At 41.7% G+C, this 27560-nt stretch overlaps 1 protein-coding gene across 2 annotated transcripts; it reads right to left on the bottom strand.

The window, feature by feature from the left end:
• Positions 1-336: 336 nt before the first annotated feature.
• CCT7 (chaperonin containing TCP1 subunit 7) lies at positions 337-27560 on the bottom strand. 2 transcript variants are annotated; one of them, XM_089644056.1, is made up of 11 exons: positions 27462-27560; positions 23859-23957; positions 22880-23041; positions 20595-20770; positions 18188-18369; positions 9376-9655; positions 7749-7939; positions 6018-6152; positions 4432-4623; positions 4217-4341; positions 337-2456 (listed from the first exon to the last, which is right to left on the bottom strand). In XM_089644056.1, the coding sequence occupies exons 1-11, from the start codon at positions 27462-27464 to the stop codon at positions 2349-2351; spliced, it is 1653 nt and encodes a 550-aa protein (XP_089500182.1). In that variant the 5' UTR covers positions 27465-27560; the 3' UTR covers positions 337-2348. The 2 variants fall into 2 exon arrangements, with proteins under 2 accessions (XP_089500182.1, XP_089500183.1); XM_089644057.1 differs by having other exon boundaries at positions 7770-7939.

The following is a 27560-nucleotide window of genomic DNA, read 5'->3' as shown; positions in this document are numbered from 1 at the left end:
TCAACGTGTGACTGTTTGGTACGGTTTATGGTCCGGCGGAGTCATTGGACCTTACTTTTTCGAAAATGAGGCTGGAGCAACAGTTACGGTGAATGGATTGCGCTATCGAGAGATGATTAATGATTTTTTATGGCCGGAATTGGATGGTATTGATCTGGACAACGTTTACTTTCAACAAGACGGCGCTACGTGCCACACAAGCAACGAAACCATTGATCTTTTACGATTGAATATCAAAATAACACCTCTTATTGGAAAACCCTGTATTACCTTTTCCTCTTTTTTCTTACCTCATCTTCACTTTATTAATTCTGACAGATAGAATGAAACAAAAGATAGTTAAATATAAATTTATTAATAATATAACGTGCGGTGACAAACACAAATAATAATAATTGTGACAAAGGCATTCGCTTCCCGGCGGCGCGGGTCGCACGTTTCATGTCGCATAACCTAGCGTATGTGACACATTTCACATATGTAATGTAACACAAGTTACATCATATATTTCACAATAACCTAACATAGGTTAAATATCGCTCAACAAAGGCTGACAAGAAATTTCAATAAAACTGAACTAACCTAGCAGTGGTAATTAATTTCCAAAGGTAAAATTACTGTATAAAGTCGATACTGCAATTGCAGTTTTGTACACGATTCTTTAACACTGCAGATGCAGGGGTCCAGATTCTAGGGGTTAAATAATAGCTAATAAGATAGTGAAGACACTTCTAGAATCTGTCAGATATTATCTTGGAATGACGTGGGATACAAGATAGTTTTTTTGCCGTGAGCGATATATAGAATAGGATGTATATTTCACGATAGGAATATAATCCACCCACTGCAGGCAAAACATAATGACACGGATAACTTTGCAGGTGGCCAGAAAAGAACTAATGACCCAGATATAATATTCGCATAATAACTAACCTTGTACCTTATGAAGTTTCACTTAAAACACATACATCAAAAGTGTCGCAGGATAGATTGCGTTGGTTAACTAACATCTGTGGAGATGTCGCCACTGCAAATTTATCCGTGTCAATCTTCAAATGACGTGACATGAAATGTGAAACTACCCGCTGCTGGGAAGCTACGCAATGACTCTGCACAATAGATTTGCACCTTCCGAGCGATCATTCCCTCTTTCTATCACAAAAGACATTTCGTGATAATAATTATTCGTCATAATTAAAAATGTTTTTGTCTCGATGGAAAAAAGCCATTGAAATTTGGGTATTTTTCCCGATTTATCGCTATTAATCAAAAAAATGTGTTATTTTGAAGCGATGCAAAATATTATATGTCTCGTTCCATTCTCTCGCGGGGTCTAATACACTCTCAATATTGGTTAATTAATGAATTTAATAAAACCATTCTGTCTAAACATTCACACTTGGCCAAAATTGCTTAAAACGCTGCAAATACTTGGCCAAAATACAAATATTTCAATAGGTTGGTTCACAGACATTGTATGATCGACCTTTTAATGTTTTCAAGTTCAAAAATGAGATTTCTCAGGAGAATATTTAGAACATGTGTCTCGTCAAATATCCCTTTCGATAACATGGATAATTGCAGTCGGAACAAGAAAGGGAATGAGTCAACTCCACTGTGAGTCAGCAAGTGACCTTAATAAATCCCTTCGCAAAACATGAATAGTTGCAGTCAGAACAAGAAAAAGGTTTTCCTCCACTGTGAGTCAGCACGAGAAAAGTGTACTTTTTCCGTATTTCTCTACAAAACACGAATAATTGCAGTCAGAACAAGAAAAAGGTTTTCCTCCACTGTGAGTCAGCACGAGAAAAGTGTACTTTTTCGATATTTCTCTACAAAACACGAATAGTTGCAGTCAGAACAAGAAAAAGGTTTTCCTCCACTGTGAGTCAGCACGAGAAAAGTGTACTTTTAGATATTTCTCTACAAAACACGAATATTTGCAGTTGGAATATGAAAACGGTTTTCATATTCCGCCGTGAGTCAGCCAGCATGTGTCTAGTCAAATTTCTCTTTCGATAAAATGAATAGTTACAGTCGGAACATGAAAATGGTTCTTCTCCAGAGCCCTGTAGCGTGACTCTATATGTTTTTTCTCCAGATAGCTTGAATAACTGCATTCGGAACACGAGAATGGTTTATCTGCACATTAAGCCGACAAGTAAACCCGGACCTCTTTGGGTCAACTGTACATACAATATCTGCAAACTTATGAACCCATCAAACGTGATACAAGTTCCACAAGAGAACAGACTAAGATGAAACAGTTTGTGAGGGTGAAGCGTTGATTAATACTAAAGCGACGAGATGAGATGAGATGGTGCGGTGCGGGGCGGGGTGGTGGAGGACTAGCCCATCATGGGCCGGCCCATGCCGCGCCCTCCCCCCGGCATGCCTCCCATCTGCGGGGCAGCCTCCGCCTTTACGTTCTTTACGGTCTCATCCACCGACAGGATCTAGAAAGACGAAAATGCACATTTAATAAGCTTACATAAACGGCAGATCTTTATAATCAATAAAAAAAGGGGTAAGGCTTGCGACTAACAATCTGGAGGTACCCAGTTCAAATCCAGACATGCGCAAGTAAATTTTATTTGATTAATTAGTGTTATTTTACAATTTACTCGTTGAACCCTTTAAATGCCGGAAGGTATTTTGCATGGATGTACCGACAGGCCGCAAATTTTTTACACCGATACCTTGAAGCTTCATTTAGATGACTCTAAAGTCGATATAATATGTTATATTATAATTATTTCTTAATCATCCCAATAGATGTCACCGTGGGTTCAATATTTTAGATTTGATTTGAGATTTTAGGCCTTGTGAGCACGGCTACCTAGAGTGCGTAAACGCGCTTAAGGCACACAACCGGTTAATAATATATTTGCGGCATGTTTCAGAGTGGAATAAAAATAACAATATTTGGATGATTTGTATAGCGCTGTTTTTGTGCCAAATCACCATCTATATTGTTTATAAAATTATTATAATAATATATGTCAATTATAATATGTAAATATTATTCGAATTTGGTGATTAAGGGGGTATTTCACTATGTCGGGCTAAATATCTGACTAGCTATCCGTTGGCTGGCTTTAAAGATCAGAATAACTTGGTTATTCAACGGCGACCGTTTCACCATTGTTTCGAGCTTCCGGATAGATAACACTCGAAATAGTCTGGCAACATCGCAAAATGTTTGCAGTTACTCCATCTACTGCCACGGCTGTCATGCGTCACAGTCCGCACACCGCGAAGTGTGCATTTTTTTGGTTATGTTATGTTGATTATCAGGTCATTTTAGATAGATTCGTGTCGAATTAATACATTGTTTCTTATTTTGAACACAATCAAATAATTCAGGATGGATCATACAAGCATTCAAATTCATTCAACAAAATTCGACTCACTTCTCAGCTGTCAAACTCGGAATGTTTTGACGCCATCTTTGATTCGAGGAATAGCGCCTAACGTGAAGTTCGAGCACTGATTAGTCAAATCGAACTTTAACCCGAGCGTTAGCGTTATTCAGATATAGTGAAAACGAAAAAATGACTAATCCGCGGATTAGTGCTTGGTCAGAACATAATCAGAGATAGTGAAATACCCCCTAAATCTGAATAGCCAGGCGCCTTCCTCTTCTCCGTCTCCTTCCCATCCCAACTGGTCCCAACCGTCTGGAGCCAGTGAGACTTCCCATTGGGGTGCTTCTCAAATATATCGACACCAATTAAGAATTGAAACATCGCTTTAAATGGCTTTAGCCTTGTCTGCCGTGGCCAGTTCTAGACTTTTCATGGGCTAGAGAAATAAGATTGAAAAATTACATTAAAAAACCTAAAAGGAAATACTTCAGTCAGTCATCTCATATAATTTTGTTTTCATGTATTCTCAAATAATGTAGGTAAAAAAATATCATAATCATTGACGACTGATTCAAAGATGTTTATTTCTGTACTTTAAAATGGATTGTTTGTTTAGTCAAAAGACTAGTCGGTTATCTATAGCGTTCACAAATCGAAAGTGCGCCCCACTGTAGAATTTAGCAGCCACCTCTGGTCTGGTCTAGCCCTCTCTCTAACTCTGTGCGGGCAGTCTGTTTGATAGGTTTGCAATGCCGTCCTTGTTCTACTGTTATTTGAGTGGAAGATGCTCCACGATCACATGAAATGCGTCTTGCGTCGGATGATGAGTGAGTTAAGGTTGGACTTACCAGGCAGGCGGCTTCGCAAGCGGAGGTGATGACGTTGAGCTTGATGGCGACAGGTTCCCACACGCACTCCTTCATGTTGTCTGCGATGTCTTCACGCTCTATATCCACACCGAACCATTCGCCACCTGACAGACAGACAGACAAACACGAGGGTTATAGAGCTGCATGCATGTTGGGGAAACTGAGAGAGATGTTCCGGCGTTAACGCAACTCACCGGGCTGGTGGTGCCTCTGACGCAGCTTGTTGAGTGTGTTGGTGGCATCCAGGCCAGCGTTGTCGCACAGCTGACGAGGGACCGCCTCCAGGGCGCGCGCCACGGCAGCAATCACCAGCTGCTGCTTGCCCGCCACGGAGCGGGAGAAGTCGCGCAGGCACTTTGACAGCTCCATCTCTATGGCACCGCCACCTGCAACACATTCCACAATGCAACTCATTACAAAGCACCAGATAACTCATAACCAGAGGCTGTTGCGTCGTTAGGTCAACAAGAACCTTGGTAATCATATGAGTTGTTCCCAAAAGCAAACTGATTAGCCAATATTATAGAACTGGAGACTGTAAAACTGTGAACTGCACTCATGAGGGCCTATGTCATCTTTGGGAAAGCTTTGTGAACTATGTAAGGAGATTGGAGACAGGAGACTGTAACAATCATTGATTTATTTCTTGATTCTCTCCTCGTATGTGCAATATAACCTCGTTAATTCGAAATCCACGGGACATCAAAAATCAAATCTCGAATTAACGAATTCCCACGTAATTCGAAATTTTAAGAATAAAATATTAAAAAAGAAGCCGAAAATCGAGTTTCTCGGTCGCCCCTTCAAATCCGGGTAGTATCTAAGGACTAAATTCGTATTAATACCAATTAATCCTTTATTTTCACAGCCGATTACCGTTGCGGCCGGCTCTTTAAATTCAGATATTTGAAATAAATTCGTAAAAATGTGATATATCTATGCGTAAATTAGGATTTCGCGGCCGGTTTTGGTCGCGGCCTACCCTTTAAATTAAGATATTAATAAAAATACGATATATATATCCGCGTATATCGAGAATTCGCAGCCGATTTCCGTCGCGGCAGGCCCTTTATTTCGAATATCTGAATGTAAATTCGTAAAAATATGATATATTTCCTCATAAATCGAGATTCAAATATTTGAAATAAATTCGTAAAAATGCGATATATTTACTCGTCAATTGAAATTTCACGGCCGAGTTTCATCACAGCAGACCTTTTAAATTCAAATATTTAGTGTAAATTCGTAAAACTACGACATATTTCTGGGTAAAACGTATTTTCTCGGCCCTTCAAACACGGATATTTGAAATAAATTGGAAAAAATTCGACATTCCAGTGTAAATCGATTTAGATTTACAAAATAATAATCCCCATTAAGACGATGTATAACCACGTAAAAATACATTTGTCGGCATTTTACCGCCACGGCTCTCTTTTAGATTCAGATTTACGAAATTTTATGATTTATTTTCGCAATAATCGAATTTTTTCGAATTACATGAACAAATTTTCGTGCGCGGACAAAAATAAATTTCGAATTAAAAACCATTTTGTATGAAAAAAAATTTCTGTTTATATTTTTTGGCGAAAATTTTAAATTACGCGGTTTTCAAATTATCGGGGTTCTACTGTAATTTTAATTGCAGCTGAAGTCCTGTATGAGACAGATGTCATGAAAGCGAGACAACTGTAGGCACATAAAGAGTGCGTACGAACTTGAATGAAGCATGGAGTATGTGGCGGGATATTGTTGGATATCGGTTAAGGCTGAAACTCACCGGCGACGACGGAGTCATTCTGTATGGCGCGTCGCACAATCATGATGGCGTCGTGCAGCGAGCGCTCAGTCTCCTCCAAGAACTGGTCCGCTCCGCCGCGCAGGATGATGGTGCACGTGCGCGCGTTGGGGCAGCCTGCGGGGAGAACAGTCAAACAAACACAACCATATTAGGACACTGAACTTATCAACGGTGGAACATCACGGATTAATTCAAATTAACACAAACTGTGTGATTTTTTTTTACCATAACAGTAGCGATTTAGAAAATTCTGGTTTTTGTTTTCTTAAAGCTGGCAATCTTCTCTGTGGGGTCTATTTTTTTCCGCTCGGTTGCAATCCTTATTCCCAACACAAAAACAGTAAATATTTAGACAGTCATTGATTACTAAGAAAGAATCCATATTATAATTACCGGCTTTGTGTTTGCAAAACTCCAAAAGTAGTCCACCGAAGTTTGTTCTTATTAATGCCACAAGTGTTTAGAGAATGGTTTTAACGGTACAAGAAGTTGGGGACATTTAGGACAGGTTGTTTCGGAGAATTTGAACAATTCATCAAATTTCAACGTTGATTTCCGGGTTCTGTGAAAGTCCTATTCAAGTTCTGTTATTATATCAGCATAGAGTAGTTGCTTGACAGAACTGAAATAAAAACAGAACTTGAAAAAATCTTTCACAGAACCTGAAAATTGACTTTGAAATTTGAAGAATTGTTCAAATTCTCCGAAACAACCCGTCCTTAAAGTCCATGGTGAAAGAAGTGAGAGACGCCCGAAAAAGACATAATTCCACTAGTTATAAATAAAATGATTTGAAGGAAGTTTTATTATGCAGCCAAATACGGCGACTCAAGGAATTATTAAAAACTTACCGAAAATGTTTTCTTGTTCATAAAATTGCTGTGAATCAATAAGTGTATTAACACAATAAGGATTTGATATATTTACAAAGAATGGCAGATTCGTTGTTAATGTAACGTGGCGTTACTACAATGAGGTTCTAACTAGATTTACTAGTTCAAATGGACAATTACCGCATTATGTTCAAACTGAAACTGAAAAGAGGGAGATGAATGACTGTCTGGTGCAATTTGATGGAAGCACACCGCCCAGTAAAGAGTCCGTTGAAATAGTAGTCAGAACCTTAGTCAATCTGGCGCAGAAGTCAATGTATCAGACCTGCAAAGCATCGGGCTCTATAGAAGCCACAAGCCTCTCAAGTTAATCTGGCGCACAAGTCAGTATATCAGACCGGCTCAAGCATCTACGTATAGTACGCCCAACAATTGAATTTGGGAGCCACCTCTGTTCTGGAGCCCCACAATACTTGATAAACCTACTTGATTCTGTGCAAAGGAAGGCGGTCTGTCTGATTGACAAACCATTGTTAACAGACCGATTGCCATCTCTAATGCACATGAGTCTGTTCTACAGGTATTTTAATGAAATAGCTCCCCTGCCTTTACCCTGTACAGACAGGGGCGCTCTTGTGAAGTGTCACATAATTATTTAATTTTAATCTGGGATGCCACAGAGCAACTTAACTCTCAACAGTGGCGAGCAGTCGAGACTCTTGTGCGGTATCTCCATTTAGGAACCTCATTGTAATATCGCCGAGCTAAATTATAAGTCATTTCGACAGGAATCGAACCGATGTCGCAGAGCATAATAAAATAATATTTAAAAATCAACTAATAATGTTAAAATGCTCTTTTTTGTTTCGTTTCATACCCAGTGAGTTGGTGCGGTCACCTGTGAAAATGTTGAATCGTTCGGCTCCGACCTGTCGCTCCTCGAAGCTGGCGGCCGAGCCGAGGACCTCGGGTCCTAGGTCGCGCGCGCTCGCCGCCACGGCGCCGCCGCAAGCGCGCTGCGTGCGCTTCAAGTCTTCCTCCGCCACGCGGCCCGCGCAGAACATGTCCCTGCAAACACATGACCGTACAGTCAGACAGAAGAAGGCAAGAGCGCTTCCGGAATCACCATATCGATAATAACCAGAGACTCCTCCGATTACGTCTGGCTCCAGAAGATAGATGGAAACTTGAGTGGCAATCGGCTGATGTCTCCATCAATAGGATAAAGTTACAATATTTCTCTATAGAAACGTGCACGTGTTACACGAAGGCAACATAAAGCTATTTCTTTGCATCGTAAGGGGAAGTTAAAGACTTCTATGGTGTTGATGCTGACCCCAAAGTGCATAATAATTAAAGATATTTCCCGTGAGCAGTCAGTCCATGGGACCATTATTAATTAACTCACCTTTGTATGTCATATTAATAATATTATCAACAAGGCCCTAAAGACTCTTGGCTTTGTTTTGAGAGCTGCAAAAGATTTCAATAATTTAGGAACATTTATTATGTTATATAAAACCCTTGTCAGATGCCAACTTGAGTATAACTCTACGTTATGGTCTCCATTTTTCAATATTCATTCAGATAACATTGAAAAGATTCAATGGAAGTTTCTAAGGTTTATAAATTATAAATTGAATATTCCTATACAAAACATAAATTACAATTACCTCTTGGATAAAATGTCTCTATGGAAACTTTCAGAAAGAAGAATAAGCACAGATTTAATACTGTTACAAAGAATACTACATTTTAAAATTGACTGTCCCGAATTACTTCAATTTATCAATATCCATGTCCCCAAAAAATCATGCAGACATTTCTTACCTTTTTACTTCAATAACACCAGGACACTAGCTTAGCAAAATTCTCCGATTCCGAGACTTCACAGTCTTTCTGATCTGGGTGATATATTTCATTTGAAAACTAATCAGTATAAATGTTGTATATTCTATCACCTTTATTCTTCTAGACACAAATAGACCTATGTACCCATATAACTTCTACGCTTCTACTATTTTGTTTTGTTGAATCTTTTAAATTCAATTATATGCGTGAGGATTCATTTTTGCCATTATGTTTACATTCTTCTTTATTGTATTAATTTTTAAGTGTTTACTCTGATACAAAATGCTTGTATTTTTTTTTAAAGAAAAGCCCACTAGGGCGTGTAATAATAATAATAAATAATTATGCTATCTCTCAATCCTTTGAGTTAGTTTTTAGGTCCCGGGTGAAGGTCCTTGATTTCCCACAAACTTACCCACCGCCGTGGAAAGGATTTTCCCGTCAGTAATCCCCCTTTTGTTTGGGTTTCCTGAAGGCTCCTCTAGGAAAGAGTCTCTCCACTCCCCTTGGTTCCGCAAAGGCCAATGAATGTTCCAGTGCTGGGGGAAGACCTTAATACTGCGGGATGCACAGTTGGTGACGTTATTTCTGAGCACAATAGCTCCCACCTTGGTTCGCCACTCTGCGTTGAGTATTGTAAGTGTGTTAGTTACCTGTCGGCAAAGTACTGGGTGGCCACGTCGCCGATGGGCAGCTTGCTCAGCACCACGCTGGCGCCCGACTCGTGTATCTGGCGCAGCTTCTCGTACAGGATGGCCCACTCGGCGTCCACCACCTTCTGGTACTCGGCCACGTTCTCCACGCGCACCTCGGCGTTGTCGCGCTCGGCCTTCAGCTCCAGCTCGATGTTTAACAACGCGATCTTGCAGTTCTTGTAGTTCTTGGGCTGCATCTCAAAGCCGGCGTATGAGAATGTCTTCTTGAAGGCCACACCTACAAACAATACAACATTAATACATATTTATTTAGAGTGTAGGATTTAGAAAAATATTAACAATTAAACACCGAAACAGATATTCAAAGGTTCATAGCAAAATTCATTTTAAAAACTCAACCACAGTTGACAGTACCACAGGGTGGCCACAAAAAACGGATTTCAAAATTCCCTGATAATTCCAGGTTTTCCAGGGCAGTTTCTATATTTTTCCCTGATATGTTTTATTTGGTATAAGGACATATCGTTCAAAATTTTATTTTTGAAACACGATTTTCATCTACGCCAGAAAATTAGAACAGATACATAAATAAAGGGAATTCCGTCATCTAAAGCATTTATTATTTCCTTGCACCACAATAATCTATTCAAAACAAAATACACTTATTACGAATTTATGATATTTCGCCTGAAGACAATTTGTGTACAAATGAAAAGACCAGACAAATGAACAAAAGTAAGTACAGTAGAACCCCGATAATTCGAAAAAACGCGTGATTCGAAATTTTCGCCAAAAAAATTTCCGCAGAAAAATTTTTTCATACAAAATTTTTTTTAATTCGAAATTCGTTAATTCGTAATTCGAAATTTATTTTTGTCCGCGCACGAAAATTTGTTCGTGAAATTCGAAAAAAATTGATTTTTGCGAAAATAAATCATAATATTTCGTAAATCTGAATCTAAAAGTCAGCCGTGGCGGTAAAACGCCGAAAAATGTATTTTTACGTGGTTATACATCGTCCTAATTAGTATTATTATTTTGTAAATCTGAATCGATTTACACTGGAATGTTGTATTTTTTCAAATTTATTTCGAATATCCGAGTTTGAAGGGCCGAGAAAATACGTATTACGCGGATATATGTCGTATTTTTACGAGTTTACACCAAATATCTGTATTTAAAGGGTCGGCCGCGACGAAACTCGGCTGCGAAATTTCGATTTACGCGTAAATGTATCGTATATTTACGAATTTATTTCGAATATTTGAATTTAAATGGCCCGCTGCTACGGAAATCGGCGCGAAATCTCGATTTACGCGTAAATATATCGTATTTTTACCAATTTATTTCGAATATCTGAATTTTAAAGGGCCCGCCGCGACGGAAATCGGACGCGAATTTTCAATTTACGCGGAAATATATCGTATTTTTACTAACTTTACTTCGAATATCCGAGTTAAAAAATACGGCGCGACGGAAATCGGCCGAAAAATTTCGATTCACGCCGAAATATGACATATTTTTACGAATTTACTTCAAATATCTGAACTTAAAAGGCCAGCCGCGACGAAAAACTGCCGATAAAATTCGATTTACGCGGAAATATTTCATATTTTTACGAATTTACATCAAATATCTTAATTTAAAGGGTCGGCCGCGAGGGAAATCGGCCGCGCATTCTCGATTTACACGGAAATATATCGTATTCGACGGAAATCGGCCGCGCATTCTCGATTTACACGGAAATATATCGTATTCGACGGAAATCGGCCGCGCATTCTCGATTTACACGGAAATATATCGTATTGTATCAGACGTAATCGTGTGACACACAAGACTGTAAGGGGCCGGTGATCCCAATCTGTGGAGGCGTGAGATGTCGTCCTTCAGTGGCGTGGAGGGGTAGAACGGGGCCGTCTCTGAAGCCGCTGTAGAGCTGGTCCGATTGCTTGTCGCTTGTTCTTGAGCTGATTCCGAGTCTGGTCCAAAGGGGTAGGCAAGTCCGTGGTCCAGGGTGAGGCGGGGGTCAGAGTGAAAGAAGGCGAGTAGAAGCAGAAGTCGGAGCGAGGTAGAGGGCAGAGCAGAGAGAGAGGTGTAGAGCTGGTGGTGGTTTCTGGAGATCTCCCGTTTTGAGGGCCTGTTGCCCGTTATATAGCCGCCAGCGGGCGCGCGACGCGCACACGGGCCCACTTTCTCTTTGATTCCTGGAATCCGTGAGCCGTATTTGCGACGCTATCGCGGCGCCCCGCCGGGACGTCGGCCGGTAGTTTCGCACGATCCTCAGAACCGTGCCCGTGGGACGTAATGACGGCGTACCACCGGTCATTTGTGACGCTATGACGGCGCATGGCGCACGGCACGGCTTCCCACTACGTTTTGGCACGGTTCTAACAATCGTGCCCGAATTAAAATATGAATATGATTTTACCAGCTCTCACAATACTTCTCTGCCCGTATACCTCTAGCCAAGCTCCAACGTTTCATTTATTGTAACAATTTTGCATTTTACATAACAATTTTACATAGCAATTTTACAAATTTCTACATTTTACATTTTTTGGCAGTATATTTTACTTTAATAACAGGGCAAATAGCAAATTAATAATATGGGGCGACGTCGGCTGATATTGGAGCAGTACGTCCGTTACACTCCCCCCGTGGAGCTCGGCTACACTCTTTGCCAGCGGCGTGCTGCGACATGGTCCCCGGCGGCATTGTTGCCGGTGGCATTGTTGCCGGTGGCATGGTCCCCGGTGGAATGGTCCCCGGCGGTATGGTCCCCGGCGGTATGGTCCCCGGCGGCATGGTCCCCGACGGCATGGTCCAGGGCGTCGGCAGCGAGGACTGGGCGGCGTCCGGACAAGCCATCCTCAGTGTTGTCCCGGCGTCGGCGTCGCGCCGGGTGGTGCCCCCATGCGTGATCCAGCCGAAGGCTGTGGGCTGGCGGGAGGCCCGCTGTTGTTCGACCGAGCTTTTCGGCCGCGCTGCTCGGCTATTGTCGGTGAGGCCCGACCGCGGCACCGCGTTGGTCAGCCGCTTCAGGAACGCGGCAGGCTGCACCACGGTGGCCGCGTGCGTCTGGTCTGCTACAGACTGGGCCTTGGGCGTCTGGTACCTTACCCAACCACAAGAGGCGTAGGGCTAACGGCATCTTCGAGGCGATCTCGCTGAGGAGGGCCGGGTTGGAGAGGCAATCACCCCGCAGGTTCCCCAGCGAAGCCACGATGTTCTGCACCGTGACCGAGAACTCCACCAGAACCTCGGTCGATGCGTCCTCTTGTAGTCGGGTTAGCCGCTTTATCCGGTCGAACATGACCGCCGCGACCGAGTGCGCGCCCCCAAAGCGATGCTCCAGTACGTCCATGATTTCCGGCACCTGCGCCGGGTCCAGGAGGAGAGGGCTGACGGCTTCTCGTGCCTTTCCCTTCAGGGCACGCTGCAGCCGCATCAGGTTCTCGGCCGCCGTCATCCCGCAGGTGGCCGTCGACTGGAGGAATTGCGCCTTCCAGGCTTGCCACTCTATTGCGTCACCAGCGTAGGGCGGCAAGTCCTTTGCGCTGGACTGCCGGGCGATGAGGGATGCCATCCGCTCATCTTCGGGATGGTAGCGAGGTGTGCCACCGGCCTGGGATTGCCGGAGGGCGTCGGCGAACATGGTCGTCACCTGGGCGAGAGGGACACTCCCTTGATGCACCCAGTCTCGTGTCTGCCTCGCTGCCTCATCCGTTCGGTTGCAGGCCCCGTATCCGTCAGCGGGGGACTGCGAGTTTCCGCTCGGGGCAAATGCTGGAAACTGTGTAGTGGCTTGCGGAACAGTGGGCTCTCCCCCCACTGTGTAGGCAAGGCTGTGACTGGGGCCGCTAGAGGGCGCCGCAGTCTGTGGCAGGCCAGTGGTTTGCGCCTCCGCTGCGTAGCTCTGAGTAGGTACGCCCGGGGGCACCGGCGTCGGTCTGTAATCCAGCCGCGGCGCAGTGGTTCGCGCCTCCGCTGCATACGCGAAGCCGTGGGTGAAGCCGCTAGATGGCGCCGCCGTCAGTTGGTAGTCCGCTCGTGGTTCTGTAGCTTGCGGAACAGTGGGCTCTCCCCCCACTGTGTAGGCAAGGCTGTGACTGGGGCCGCTAGAGGGCGCCGCAGTCTGTGGCAGGCCAGTGGTTTGCGCCTCCGCTGCGTAGCTCTGAGTAGGTACGCCCGGGGGCACCGGCGTCGGTCTGTAATCCAGCCGCGGCGCAGTGGTTCGCGCCTCCGCTGCATACCCGAAGCCGTGGGTGAAGCCGCTAGATGGCGCCGCCGTCAGTTGGTAGTCCGCTCGTGGTTCTGTAGCTTGCGGAACAGTGGTCTCTCCCCCCACTGTGTAGGCAAGGCTGTGACTGGGGCCGCTAGAGGGCGCTGCAGTCTGTAGCAGGCCCACCCGTGGGCCAGTGGTTTGCGCCTCCGCTGCGTACCCCTGACTAGGTACGCCCGGGGGCGCCGGCTTTGGCTGGTATTCCACCCGTGGAGCTGTAGCTTGCGGAACAGTGGGCTCTCCCCCCACTGTGTAGGCAAGGCTGTGACTAGGGCCGCTCGGGGGCGCCGCAGTCTGTGGAAGGCCCACCCATGGGCCAGTGGTTTGCGCCTCCGCTGCGTACCCCTGACTAGGTACGCCCGGAGGTGCCGGCGTCGGCGTCGGTAGGTATTCCACCCGTGGTTCTGTAGCTTGCAAAACAGTGGGCTCTCCCCCCACTGTGTAGGCAAGGCTGTGACTGGGGCCGCTCGGGGGCGCCGCAGTCTGTGGAAGACCCACCCGTGGTGCTGTAGCTTGCGAAACAGTGGGCTCTCCCCCCACTGTGTAGGCAAGGCTGTGACTGGGGCCGCTAGAGGGCGCCGCAGTCTGTGGCAGGCCCACCCGTGGGCCAGTGGTGTGCGCCTCGGGTGCGTAGCCCCAGCTTTGCCCGGGGCCGCTAGATGGCTGGCTTCCGGGATAGGCTCCGTCGGGTTGCCAGGCTGCAGGTGAAGCGGTCCGCGTGAGGCCCTTCAGCATGGCGACAAGTTCTGCCATCTGTCGGGCGTGGTCGTCCTGCAGCTTCTGGGTGCGCCGCCTCTCAGCTCTCAGCTCGAGCTGCGCCTGCCGGAGCGTGTCCTCGCTGGAAGCCTCGCTTCTTGACGAGACGTCGGCCGCGGCAGGGGGCGTCTGTGGTGGTGATGCGCCGGAGGGACCAGGCAGTAGGTCCGCTCGGGGATCAGAGGGGGCCAGGGGGGCGGATGGCCGGAGTCCGGGGGGCGCGGCTGTGGCCGCCCCGGTTGGTGTGGGATCATCGCTTCCCTGCGATGAATCCCCGTCAGCGCTGTTCTTCCCAGAGCGCAGTGAAGGTGACATCTTATCCACAGAAAGATCCGGCGTCGAAGGACCACTTATGTATCAGACGTAATCGTGTGACACACAAGACTGTAAGGGGCCGGTGATCCCAATCTGTGGAGGCGTGAGATGTCGTCCTTCAGTGGCGTGGAGGGGTAGAACGGGGCCGTCTCTGAAGCCGCTGTAGAGCTGGTCCGATTGCTTGTCGCTTGTTCTTGAGCTGATTCCGAGTCTGGTCCAAAGGGGTAGGCAAGTCCGTGGTCCAGGGTGAGGCGGGGGTCAGAGTGAAAGAAGGCGAGTAGAAGCAGAAGTCGGAGCGAGGTAGAGGGCAGAGCAGAGAGAGAGGTGTAGAGCTGGTGGTGGTTTCTGGAGATCTCCCGTTTTGAGGGCCTGTTGCCCGTTATATAGCCGCCAGCGGGCGCGCGACGCGCACACGGGCCCACTTTCTCTTTGATTCCTGGAATCCGTGAGCCGTATTTGCGACGCTATCGCAGCGCCCCGCCGGGACGTCGGCCGGTAGTTTCGCACGATCCTCAGAACCGTGCCCGTGGGACGTAATGACGGCGTACCACCGGTCATTTGTGACGCTATGACGGCGCATGGCGCACGGCACGGCTTCCCACTACGTTTTGGCACGGTTCTAACAATCGTGCCCGAATTAAAATATGAATATGATTTTACCAGCTCTCACAATACTTCTCTGCCCGTATACCTCTAGCCAAGCTCCAACGTTTCATTTATTGTAACAATTTTGCATTTTACATAACAATTTTACATAGCAATTTTACAAATTTCTACATTTTACATTTTTTGGCAGTATATTTTACTTTAATAACAGGGCAAATAGCAAATTAATAATATGGGGCGACGTCGGCTGATATTGGAGCAGTACGTCCGTTACACGTATTTTTGCGAATTTTTTTCGAATCTGAATTTTAAGAGCCGGCCGCGACGGAATACGGCCGCGAATTCTCGTTTAACGCGGAAATATATCGTATTTTTACGAATTTAATAATGATGATCTTTAAATTTTATTACGACCGTACTGGGTGTCCGACCCTTTTGACACTTTGTTGTAACTTTGCTAGCTTTTTCTTTACAGATTTCGCACCTACATAGTATAGGGGAAAAACCTAGGCGGGTGGTTTACGACATCATTGTGTTGCAAGGGCTATTTACGAAAATAATAATAAAAAAATACCTACTTATCTAGTTTGTCTTTGTCAGCATATCTTTTGTTACACACGCCGCAAGTAAAAGTAATAAAACACAACTTTGGGACTTCACAAATCGTAAATAACGAATTTCGTTTTATTTTTGGAATTCCCTGATATTTTAAGAATATTTCAAAATTCCCTGACATTTCCCTGATAATTCCCGGTTCGGTAAAATTCCCTGATAATTCCCGGTTTTCCCGGTTTTCCAGGTCTGTGGCCACCCTGTACCAGGTTTATGATGACAGCTGGTAGCACGCTCCCAGTACAAGTCGGTTGGTTTGTGCAATCGGTGCATGGTATATTTGTCATTATTATAATAATAAAGTTTAATTTGAAATGTGTTGTAACATGTGTGAAATTTTTCAATTTTCAACTATCTATCAATATAAATACAAATGTAAATGTTCATTTGTTCAAAATCTTAAATGTCTCAAAGTTCTTTACTGATTGCTTTCAAATTTTGACACAACGTTACATTCGAATACGCATGTGTTTTTATATACCTTTATTATATAGATGGTCACATGTGACAGGTAAAAACATGGTTTTTTTTTCAAACAGTGCCATCTGTAGGACTCAAAAGCAATACGCCCTATTGTTTCTCTATCTGCACAGATAGACTGAGACATAGCAACGCATGGCGGGGTACAGCTAGTACAATTATACATTTTTAAATTTATACATGTTGTAAACAGCATGTTCTTCTTCTTTCGTATGGTGGGGGGTCAGAGGGGGACATCTAGATCTGCGAGCCATTTTAGGGCCTCAGGCGTCGCCATGTGAACCTCATCAATCCCGCCGGGGAATGAATGGAGCGGGCATTCGTTGACCACATGTTCCGTAGTCTGCACCGCACCACATTCACACATCGCCGACTCTTTAAGGCCCCATCTGTGCATCATGTGGGCACAGCGGCTATGGGAGCACCTTAACCTATTGATGGCGGACCAGGTTTTGCGAGGCAGTGAGAACCCAGGCTGTCTCTCGGTGGGGTCCTGTATGAGATGGGCATTTCCCACGTTGGCCGTTTGCCACTCAACTTTCCACCTATCTTCTGGGGTGAGAGGTAGTCGGAGGAGCCTCTCTCCTTCCGCCCAGAAGGGCTTTCGGGACTTCAAGCGGCATGCCGGGTGGGAGACGACATCTTCGTGTAGAGGTATTGCGCTTTTTTGCAGCGCCTTCTTGTATTCCCTCAGTGTTGCAATTTCTCGCCTGATGTTTGGCGGGGTTATGTTTGCAAGTACGGGGAGCCAAGGGAGAGGAGTAGATTTTAAAGTCCCGCTGATGGTTCGCATTGTGGCATTAAGCTGAACGTCTACCATGGAAGTGTGGGCGCTTCTAGCCCATACTGGAGCACAGTATTCAGCCGTTGAGAAAACCAGGGCAATGGATGCTGTTCTGAGCGTGTTGGCGTCGCATCAGTAGTGTGTCAACTACCGCACGCAACGGTTGTGTCCGCCGCGATGTTCGCGATGCCACCGGCTCGTTATTGTTACCGCGCGTGCAGGTAGTGCAGTGAGTGAAGCGGATACCAAATTAAGTGGGCCTCCAACTACAAACTATGCCGCTATTTAAGGGGCCGAAGACCGATAGGTTTCCCGGCCAAGGGGAGTCAAAAAATATCGGGTAAACAGCATGTAAGATTTTAATTCCAGAGCAAATTTGGCTTAAAAAATGTAGACGATATATTTTTTTAATTAAAAACAATCAACATAGATTAGGCAATGCATTGCAATGCTATGCTATGTTAGGTTAGGTTAGGTAAGGTGGTTAGATAAGGATTGTAATCTTTAACCCTTCAAGCCTCGGAAGGACAAAACTAGCCACAAACATCATATTCTATTAAAGTCCCTGAAGGACAGATCTGACCGGGTGTCCATACTATACAAGATTACATGGATAAAATCCAAAAAATGTGTATGGATAAAAATTTGACAGGATTTTTTCATTATGCCGTTTTTATTTGGCATAAAAAGTGGAGTGACAGTTTTCTTACTAATTCCCTACACAAAAGAAAAGGGTTTTTTAAATATAAAATCCTTTAAAAATAATGGACATTTCGAGTCATGTTTTGGTAAATCTTTTTGTTGACGTGTTTGATATTAAAAATAAATTATTTAGAAATATCAGTGTTTGTTTCAAATACAAACATCTCAAAGATAAATTTATCTACTTTCTAAAATGGTATTTCTTTTACGACAACGTCAAAAATAAGAAATGCATAGCACAAAATGGAATTGTAGGTAAAAGGGTTGCTCACCGTGCACGAGGAAGGACTCCTCGAGGGATCCGCCCGGCACCTTCTTGACCCCGATCATGTCGAGGGGCAGCAGACCGTCCAGGGACAGCACCGCCTCCACGGCCATCTTGGAGAAGAAGGTCTTCTGTTGGTTCACCAGCTTGCTGCTGAGCGCCGTGTTGGCGCACTTCTCCAGTACACTCCTGCAACCGACCGATACAAACAACAGTGTTATTACTACTAATACGGCCATTGACAATCATTTCCACCAGATACTTTATATTTTGTTACAGAACTAGTTAATAAGGAACTTGAGTGAAAAATCAAAATTCAGCCTGAGTATGTTTGTGCTCGCAAACTCCAAAAGTAGTCGACTGATATGTTTAGAGAATGGTACAACAAGTCAGGGACGCCCGAGGAATACTTAACGCAATATCTCTGCCCCGATAACGCGTAATTCGAAATTTTCGCCAAAAAAATATCCACAGAAATTTTTTTTCATGCAAAAAGGTTTTTTTTGAAATTCGTAATTCGACATTTATTTTTGTCCGCACACGAAAATTTGTTTGTGGAATTGCGAAAATAAATCATAAAATTTCGTAAATCTCCGCTACTAGATCCGGCGCTACGGAAATCGGCCGCAAAATTTCTATTCACGCGGAAATTTGACGTATTTTTTACGAAATTTACTTCAAATATCTGAATTTAAAGGATCGGCTGCGAAATTTCGGTTTACGAGGAAATGTGTGCTATTTTAATGAATTTGCTTAGAATAACTGAACTTGAAGGTTCGATTGCGACGGAAATCGGCTGCAAAGTTCGATTTAAACGGGAATAATTGGTATTAATACGAGTTTACTCTAAAGATACCACCCAAATTTGAAGGGGCGGCCGAGGAACTCGATTTTCGCCGTTTTTTTTTTTTTTTGTTCATAAAATTTCGAATTATGTGGGAATTCATTAATTCGAAATTTGATGTCCGCTGGATTTCGAATTAACGAGGTTCTACTGTACATATATATTTTTTCAAATTGACTGGAATTCCCTATTGCAAAATTTGGTGACCGGGTATCTCATCAAAATGACAATTCAACACACCTACAAAAAGTGATATAAAGTCATGAAAAGTGATGAAACAAAAACTAAGTTAAATAGTTTACATAGGTAACTATTTAGCCTAGTTTTTGTTTCATCACTCTTAATGACTCTATATCACTTTTTAAAGGTGTGTTGAATTTTCATTTCGATGAATTTTCATGGAACCGCAAAATTTATATCAATTTTTTTAGTGATTTTCTTCGTCATCTCTAGACATCGGATTATATGCACTAACAAAGTGCCAAAATATGCATGCAAATATGCACTAAAAAAGGCCGAAATATGCACTAAAAACTCTTGATTTGCCCAAAATATGCACAATCAAAATCAAAAACCATTTATATTTTTATATATTTTAATGAAAGACCGTACAAAAACAGCGAAATATTCTTAAAATTATGCATATTTTTTGTGACAATATACAACTAAGTATTTTTCCAAAATTTCGAGCTCAAATTTGTGACGTTTGTCACCCAGTATTAATTTGTACGCCGAAAACGACCTCTCTACGTCAACTGACGTCATTGGACAAAATTTAAAATTTGCGCCATTTCTGGAGATATCTGTTTAGGCAGGGTTCACACCTGTGCCGTTGATGTAGGCATTAATGTTCTTCATATCTTCAAGACTCGGGTTTTTAAGCAAAATAGAGTCTAACTTTTTACGAATCTTTTCTAATATTGAATTAGGAAGGGCGTTGGCGAGTTCGATCATTGTTTCCCTATTGCTTTAATTAGAGGAAGGTTTATTGTTTCCAATTTTTTTATGGTATCTGGTAATTTGTGGAAATGTGTTGAGATGAGGGCGATATTCTGTTTAATGGATGCGTCTTCAAATGCTAGCTTGCTTGAATGAATTGCAATGGCCTCAGAACTGTCAATCGGTATAGCTTTTGTAAGGTGATTTATGCATAACAATCCCTACCGCGTTTCAGTCAGTCAGCCACCGCGCTCGTGCCCCTAGCGTCCGAGTCACCTAGCTAGATACGTAGATGATACCTCCCGCTATTAAACGAAATATGCACGATTTGGGAAAAAAGGCTGAAATATGCATTAACGTCGTAATTAGAGAGTTATATGCATTTGCATATGCAAATGCATATAATCCGATGTCTAGTCATCTCATATATTTTTATTTTCATGTATTCTCAAATAATGTAGGTAAAAAAATATCATAATCACAGATGACTGAATCTGGCAAAAACTCATTTATTTACTTGATTAAAGCAAGACTTGCGTCAAACATACGTTACTTTTCCAGATTGGCTGGTCTCGATGAATATATACCTACATCAGATATAAGACAGGATAGGAAGGATAGGGGAGATTACCTGTCTGTACAGTCCACCTTGACGGCAAGCTCCTTGAGCCTCTTGGTGGCGAGGAGTCCGGACAGCTGCACGGCGCGGATGATGATGCGAGGGTGCACTCCGTCCTCTACAAAGGGACGCAGGCAGCGCAGCAGCTCGCCGGCCAGCACCACCACTGTGGTCGTGCCATCTCCCACCTGCAACGGGTACACGCATTCACTCCAAATCGATGCAAACTTAGCTGGTCTTCTTCAAATGTACTTGCCATGCAGTATGAGGTCAAAAACTTTAAAACTCAATCAAAATGTATACCAAATCTTTATTATACTGAAATACTAGCTGTACCCCGCCACGCATTGCTGCGGCTTAGCCTATCTGTACAGACAAAGAAACATTTACCTCCGACAGATGGCACTGTCATAGGTTTTCTCTATATAATATAGGTATATAAAAACACACGCGTATTCGAATGCAACGTTGTGTCAACATTTCAAAGCAATCTGTGAAGAACTTTCGGAGATTAAGATTTTGAACAAACTTTAACCAGCTATTCCTTAGCATATTTGGAGTAAAAAATGTTATGGGCACTTTGCTGTCCGGTAACATTTTTTTTAATAAAAAATTTACTATTCATATTTTCACCACATGTCACCACTGTTTTATCCTTTGTCAAAGTTTGAAAACCCATCTGGCAATATTTTATTCGAGTTTTGTTGAATAATATACGTTCGTAACTACATTAGCGCGTTTTACGATCACAACGAAATGGCATGGCACCATTCGTCTCATTTTTAGCTATTATTATTTAGTGTTTATGAAAAAGCGAACACGCTTTTTGACACACTTACTAATAACAGCTGTTGAACACGAGAAACAATGCCTATGACAGTGACGGAGTGTGGATTTTTTAATCATTTTTTGTTTTTAATTGAAAAAATATTTTACCGGACAGCAAAGTGCCCATAACATTTTTTACTCCAAATGTGCTAAGGAAAAGCTGGTTAAAATTTGTCGGGTACGTGCCGATACACCCTGTATATATAGATAGATAGTCATTGTCTGTGTCTGTTTGTGCACTTAATTCTTCTAAACTACTCAACAGATTTTGATAGGGTTTTTACTATCATTTGGAGAATTTCTTCCGGGAGGTTTACATATAATGTATGCATCTTACAGCTATAAAAAGTATAGAAAAGTCCATGTTTTGTAATCAAGTCGTAAAAAAACTATAACACTTATCATTTTTTGTGAACGAGGACTTCGCTGTACAGCACTACCGTCATTGGGATGACGCAGTAAGTTTATCGCTAATTACGAAGCAACTTTTCGCAAATGATTCAGCCAGTTATGGATGATTTTGGAATGAACATTTGACACACAAACAAGCCGAGGATTAGGACATCGAGCTTCAATCGCTACACTCCCGTCATAATTTGCATATATACCCGCTGATATGCGAACAGAAAAAAAATACGACAAACAACAATATATAATTTTAACTTCCTATTACGATATATTCTTGACTGTTTTGTTATTCCTAATGTTTTATGTACATCCTATATAGGTACATTTCTTGTTTTAATTATGAGTACCTTTATAATCTTAAAAAATATTATGTCTAAATCTCTAATTATGTTAAATTCTTAAGTTATTAATAAATTTTCCTCTCCTAACCACAAGCGTCAGCTTTTGTAGGAGAGTGTATAAAATATGCTTTAATATGTTATATTTGTAAAAAAAAATAAAAATAAAATATTGACAAGAAATTCTCTCGAAATGATTTGCACTCTCTCTCTCTTACTTGACGTAGTTTGAAGTTTTATCAGCAATAATAATGTATTTTAAGTTGATTAAATTCACAAGTGTTACTGTTTGAGAACAAGCATATCATTTTTTCTTATTACTGAATCCATTGTCCCACAATCCTTTGAAAGAGATCTCATGCTCTACATATACTGCACTATAACAGGTGACATTTTAGCGCACAACGTAGTATGAAACACCTTTATACGTTACATGTATCACATTTGTAAGCTACACTCCGCAGGACAGTGTTTTGCCCCCACCACCACGACTGGTAGCATTGTTCGCATGTGGACGCGACGACAGGACAATAGCCAGTCGCTCGCTCCAATAGGACAATAAGTGTCACACAATTGGAACCTAGATGAAATAACTAAATTGATAAGTGTAAAGTTTATAATCTGTCTTAAAAAATTATGCCATTCTTATCAGGGTTGGTTAATTGTTAGGATTAATGTTGGTTGGACAGAGTGAGGCGAGAGGAGAAAGGGCAAGTTGGTTACCTCTGCGTCCTGTGACTTGGCGATGTCCACCAGAGTCTTGGCGGCCGGGTGCACGATGTCCAGCATCTTGAGGATGGTGGCGCCATCGTTGGAGATGGTAGCCTTGCCGTTGTTGTCCACAATCAGCTTGTCCATGCCGCGGGGGCCGAGAGTTGTGCGGACCTAAACAGGGATTACAATTAACCTCTCAGACAAAGACTTTTATCTACTATGTGTTCCTTTGAAAACTGTCAAAACGTGATAATTTTTGTGTTATTTACGAGTTTTGTTAAAAGCTTCATAACTCACGTTTTGGGAAACGTAGCCTCATTCTAAAAAATGTTTTGGAAAGATTATGAAATCCACTATCGTATTGTGTTGTTATACGTAAATATTTGCGTTTCTAAATATACATTTTATGAAAACGTCAAAAATATGTAAATATCACTTCCAATTATTTCAAAGCCTTGAAAAATGTACTTTTTTCTGAGTATCATAAAGAAATAACACTTTATATATTGAAGAAATATAATTAAAAACTATTAATCACCTCAAAATATTAACCGTCCAAACTAAAATATTTTTTATAAATTATTTAGAAACGCAATAAATTATGAACGAACAAGATGACAGATTCAATCGGCTTAGATAATGCAACTCTACGTTCCATAGATATTCTTGGATACAGACGCGTAGCTTTATTCATTATCGATACTCTGTTTTTTAAATCATGGCAATCCGTATACTAGTGATGGAAATAAATCGATTTTTGTAAAATCTCGCGCGTTTACGTGAAAAGACGTTCTAATGTCTTGACCGCTATTATCATATTTACGTCTTTTGACGTTCTAATGTTCTGAGTGGTTAAACAAAACCCGAGGAAGTTATTTTATTCTAGTTATAATTATGTAAATATATCACATCTAAAAGTATTATAATACCACTTTTCAATAGTGTTGTTTTGTCAAGGAACCCTTGAAAAGAATGAAGTTGAACTTACTGAGTCCACGACCAGCTGGCAGGCGTTGATGTTGGACAGCAACTGCGGCTTTCCCTGGGACGTGTCAGTTCCCTCACGGAGCACTACGATTTGGGGCTGCTGTAAAAGCAAAACAGAAACACATAAAGGTAAGCAAAAAGACAACACCATTGTTGGTACAATATAACTGAGAGAAAACCGATACAAGCGGAACTCTATACTGATCAGAAAACTTGACCTAACACCGGACATGATGTTAAAAATATCCATATAAAACATATGTGCGACCTCTCCTGGAATATGCTTTCCAAATATGGAGTCCTTACTTCGCAAAGGATATAAATCTGTTAGAGAGAGTACAGAGACAAAATACCAAGAGCTCTGAAAGATCTACGATACGAAGATAGACTCAAGGAACTAAGATTACCAACCTTACAAGAAAGAAGAGAAAGGGGTGACTTGATGGAGACTTTTATCTGGACATTACAGTTGCCCTAGCATCCAACAAATCTTCAAATTACCAAAACGCCTTTTGCATCTAATCCTAGAAAACACTTCCTTGCAAATAGAGTAGTGGATGCTTGGAACAAACTCCCACAACATGTCATCCATGCAACAAATATAAATCAATTCAAAGCTCTATTGGATTCACATTTGGAGAGAAGAAAGGACTTAGTTCAAACTTAAAACAACTCAATTACTGGCAAACTTGTTGTCAAATCAGATATGAGCGCATCAGCAGAATGCTGCCTGCTCTGCACATCATAATAATAATAAAACTATTGTTTACATATGATCAGTCGAGTCCTAGGAATCCGACCTTACTTCAGCCGTACCGTTCACGACACAATTCTAGGATATCATATATTCGGTGGTTGGTACAATACGACGCTGCTAGCGCATGGAAAAGGTTAGTTGAAATGTTTGCCAAGTTCATAAAAGTGTTTGCCATGTTTAAGCAAAAACTCGCTGGCCCGGCATTGTTTATTCTGGCAACACTGCAAAGGCGCAGTAGCATGGGGCTAAGGAGCCGATCGGTGTTGCCATTAATTAAATTTGATAAGTAAAAATAAAACTACGCAAATGATAGACAGGTGTTATTATGGATGTTTATTGTTTCAATTGCAAAATTATCATGTGTATTAAAAAAAATGTGTTTTTTATATTATTAAAATGTATAAATTCGCAGCTATCATTCACGCAACTAGTAATTAACTATCACACCGTTTCCCCGCAGGGGTAGGCAGAGAGGACGGACCGCCAAACAACTCGGTCACACCACACACTTCTTGCCTCATTCAAATTCATACATACTCTTCTATTATTCTGACTCTTGACATGGCCCGACTCGAGTATCTGATTCACTTGGTCACGCCATGTCTTCCTCGGGCGTCCCCGACTTCTGATACCATTCGCATCATATATTCTCCTTAAACTTCTTTCTTCATTCATTTGCTCTACATGCCCAAACCATCTGAGCCTCCATTTCTTAATCTTACTCATTATGCTTACATCAGCCTTGCACTCTTTGCGTTATTAACTATTAAAATGCACAAAATAGGTTATTATTATCTTCTTAGTTAAATGCACTACGTAGTAATGCAAAATCATGTGTTTTTGGTTTGAAAATTTGGTCGCCTAGAAATGTTTCAGATGCTTTAATTAAATACTGCGAGTAGAATACATCTTGGCCTTTGAAATAATCAAGTATTTTTTACATAAGTCTTTTTATAAGCCCAGAAAAAAATAATTTACAAGGTCTATGAAAACTGCTTTAAAGTTCAAAATCTCCTACTTACGAACCCATTTTTGGTTATAGTTTTATTGTATAATGTGGCAAATTAAGTTATTTATAAAATGATTGGAAAAAATTTAAATATTTGTGCCTGAACATCCACCAAGTAAAATAAAAGGCACTTTTTGGCAATGTTTTTTTCTTGCATAAATCAAAACAGCTGGATGGTGTTAAGCAGGAATCAGGAGTGTTATTGATAACGGCTCGATTCAAAATATTACAAGACGTAGTGCATCGCCTTAAGTAATATACGCGTGTTTAGATTGAAACGAAACTTTCGCAAGTGCCACTCAAAAAAGTTTTATAAGTTAATTTGTGGAATTCGATTGAATAAAAATGAAATTATAATGGATATTTTTACATATTTTCCAAAGTAAATCGTTGTTTCTTGTAGAAATTAGTGCAATTTCAGTAATATGTTCCTACACGGGGCGGTTAGGTAAATATTTACCCAAAATGAGTAATTTAAATTTAACAACAAGTTTAAAACAAGAACATCGTTTATAAGCGCTCCATAAAAAATTGATATTTGGCATATAAAGGGTTTTCCAATAAGAGGTGTTATTTTGAATAGCCCGCTATTTCGGTAGATGTTACTTGATGAAGCTGTCATTTTTTAACATTTGACAAGTAGAAACTATGCCATTAATAAAAATGGAACGATACACGCTTCAACAACGCATTGAAATTATTAAAATTCACTATTATTAATTATTAAAATTCCATCGAAAAATCATCTTGAGTGATGAGGCCCATTTCCACCTCAGTGGCTTCGTCAACAAGCAAAATTGTAGCATCTGGGGCTCGGAAAACCCAAGAGTTATTGTTGAAAAGCCTCTCTATCCTCAACGTGTGACTGTTTGGTGCGGTTTATGGTCCGGCGGAGTCATTGGACCTTACTTTTTCGAAAATGAGGCTGGAGCAACAGTTACGATGAATGGATTGCAATATCGAGAGATGATTAATGATTTTTTATGGCCGGAATTGGATGGTATTGATCTGGACAACGTTTACTTTCAACAAGACGGCGCTACGTGCCACACAAGCAATGAAACCATTGATCTTTTACGGGAAAAGTTTCTGGACCGTGTTATCAATATTGAAACAATATTGTTTTATTTTTGTAAAAATAAATTATGTTAGTGATAAAAAAAAGGCTATGTTAAAAGAATGAGAAAAGGTTACAAAATTTGTTAAAAAAAGGGTTCAATTAACACAATCTTTTGAAGAATTAAAAGAACGAATCAAGTAGAATTAATGCAACATCCATAAAAATATTTGATGGTAAAACTAAACGAAACAATTTGATTGTTTTGGAAAAATAGCCCGATATTATAACATTGTGTTAAAATTTAACAGATAATAATGAAATGTAAACATGTTTATTTCTGAGTGATGTTTTTATTAATTTTTCTTGTCGCTTTTCAAGTAGGAATGGAAAAAATATAATAATGTAGAAGGTAATGGAATCATTTGGAAGGAATCACGCCTACATAAACATTGAATGAGGTTAGGTGCAATAGTCAGGTGACAGAAGGTTCTAGAATTGACGAATTTACAATTAAAACTGAGTAAACATGGACTATTTCCGCCATTACGATAATTTTCAATGTTGAAATAATTCAATTCTACGCGTTTCAATCAAATTCTCGCGATACTTTGTTAAAAATTTGAAAAAAACAAAAGTTTGCGGCTTGTAGAAGAAAATGAAAAATGTTTATCGGGAAAAATACCGGCATGATTCGAGAGCAAATAATATTAAAATGCTTAGGAATACATGAAAATGTCATATATGTGTCGGATTAAGTAAAATTTCATCGATTACTTACCATTTTTATTTAAAAATTTAAACACAAGTCTCACGGGAAAATAAAAACTCAGTGAACTGAAGTTGGTTGCAAAAAACTCGCAAAGCTGCCATTGGCCAT

Source organism: Hesperophylax consimilis, chromosome 20 (assembly GCF_061612785.1).
Source record: "Hesperophylax consimilis isolate HC1 chromosome 20, BYU_Hcon_1.0, whole genome shotgun sequence".
NCBI lineage: Eukaryota > Metazoa > Arthropoda > Insecta > Trichoptera > Limnephilidae > Hesperophylax > Hesperophylax consimilis.
This window is presented reverse-complemented; position numbering and strand designations above follow the sequence as displayed.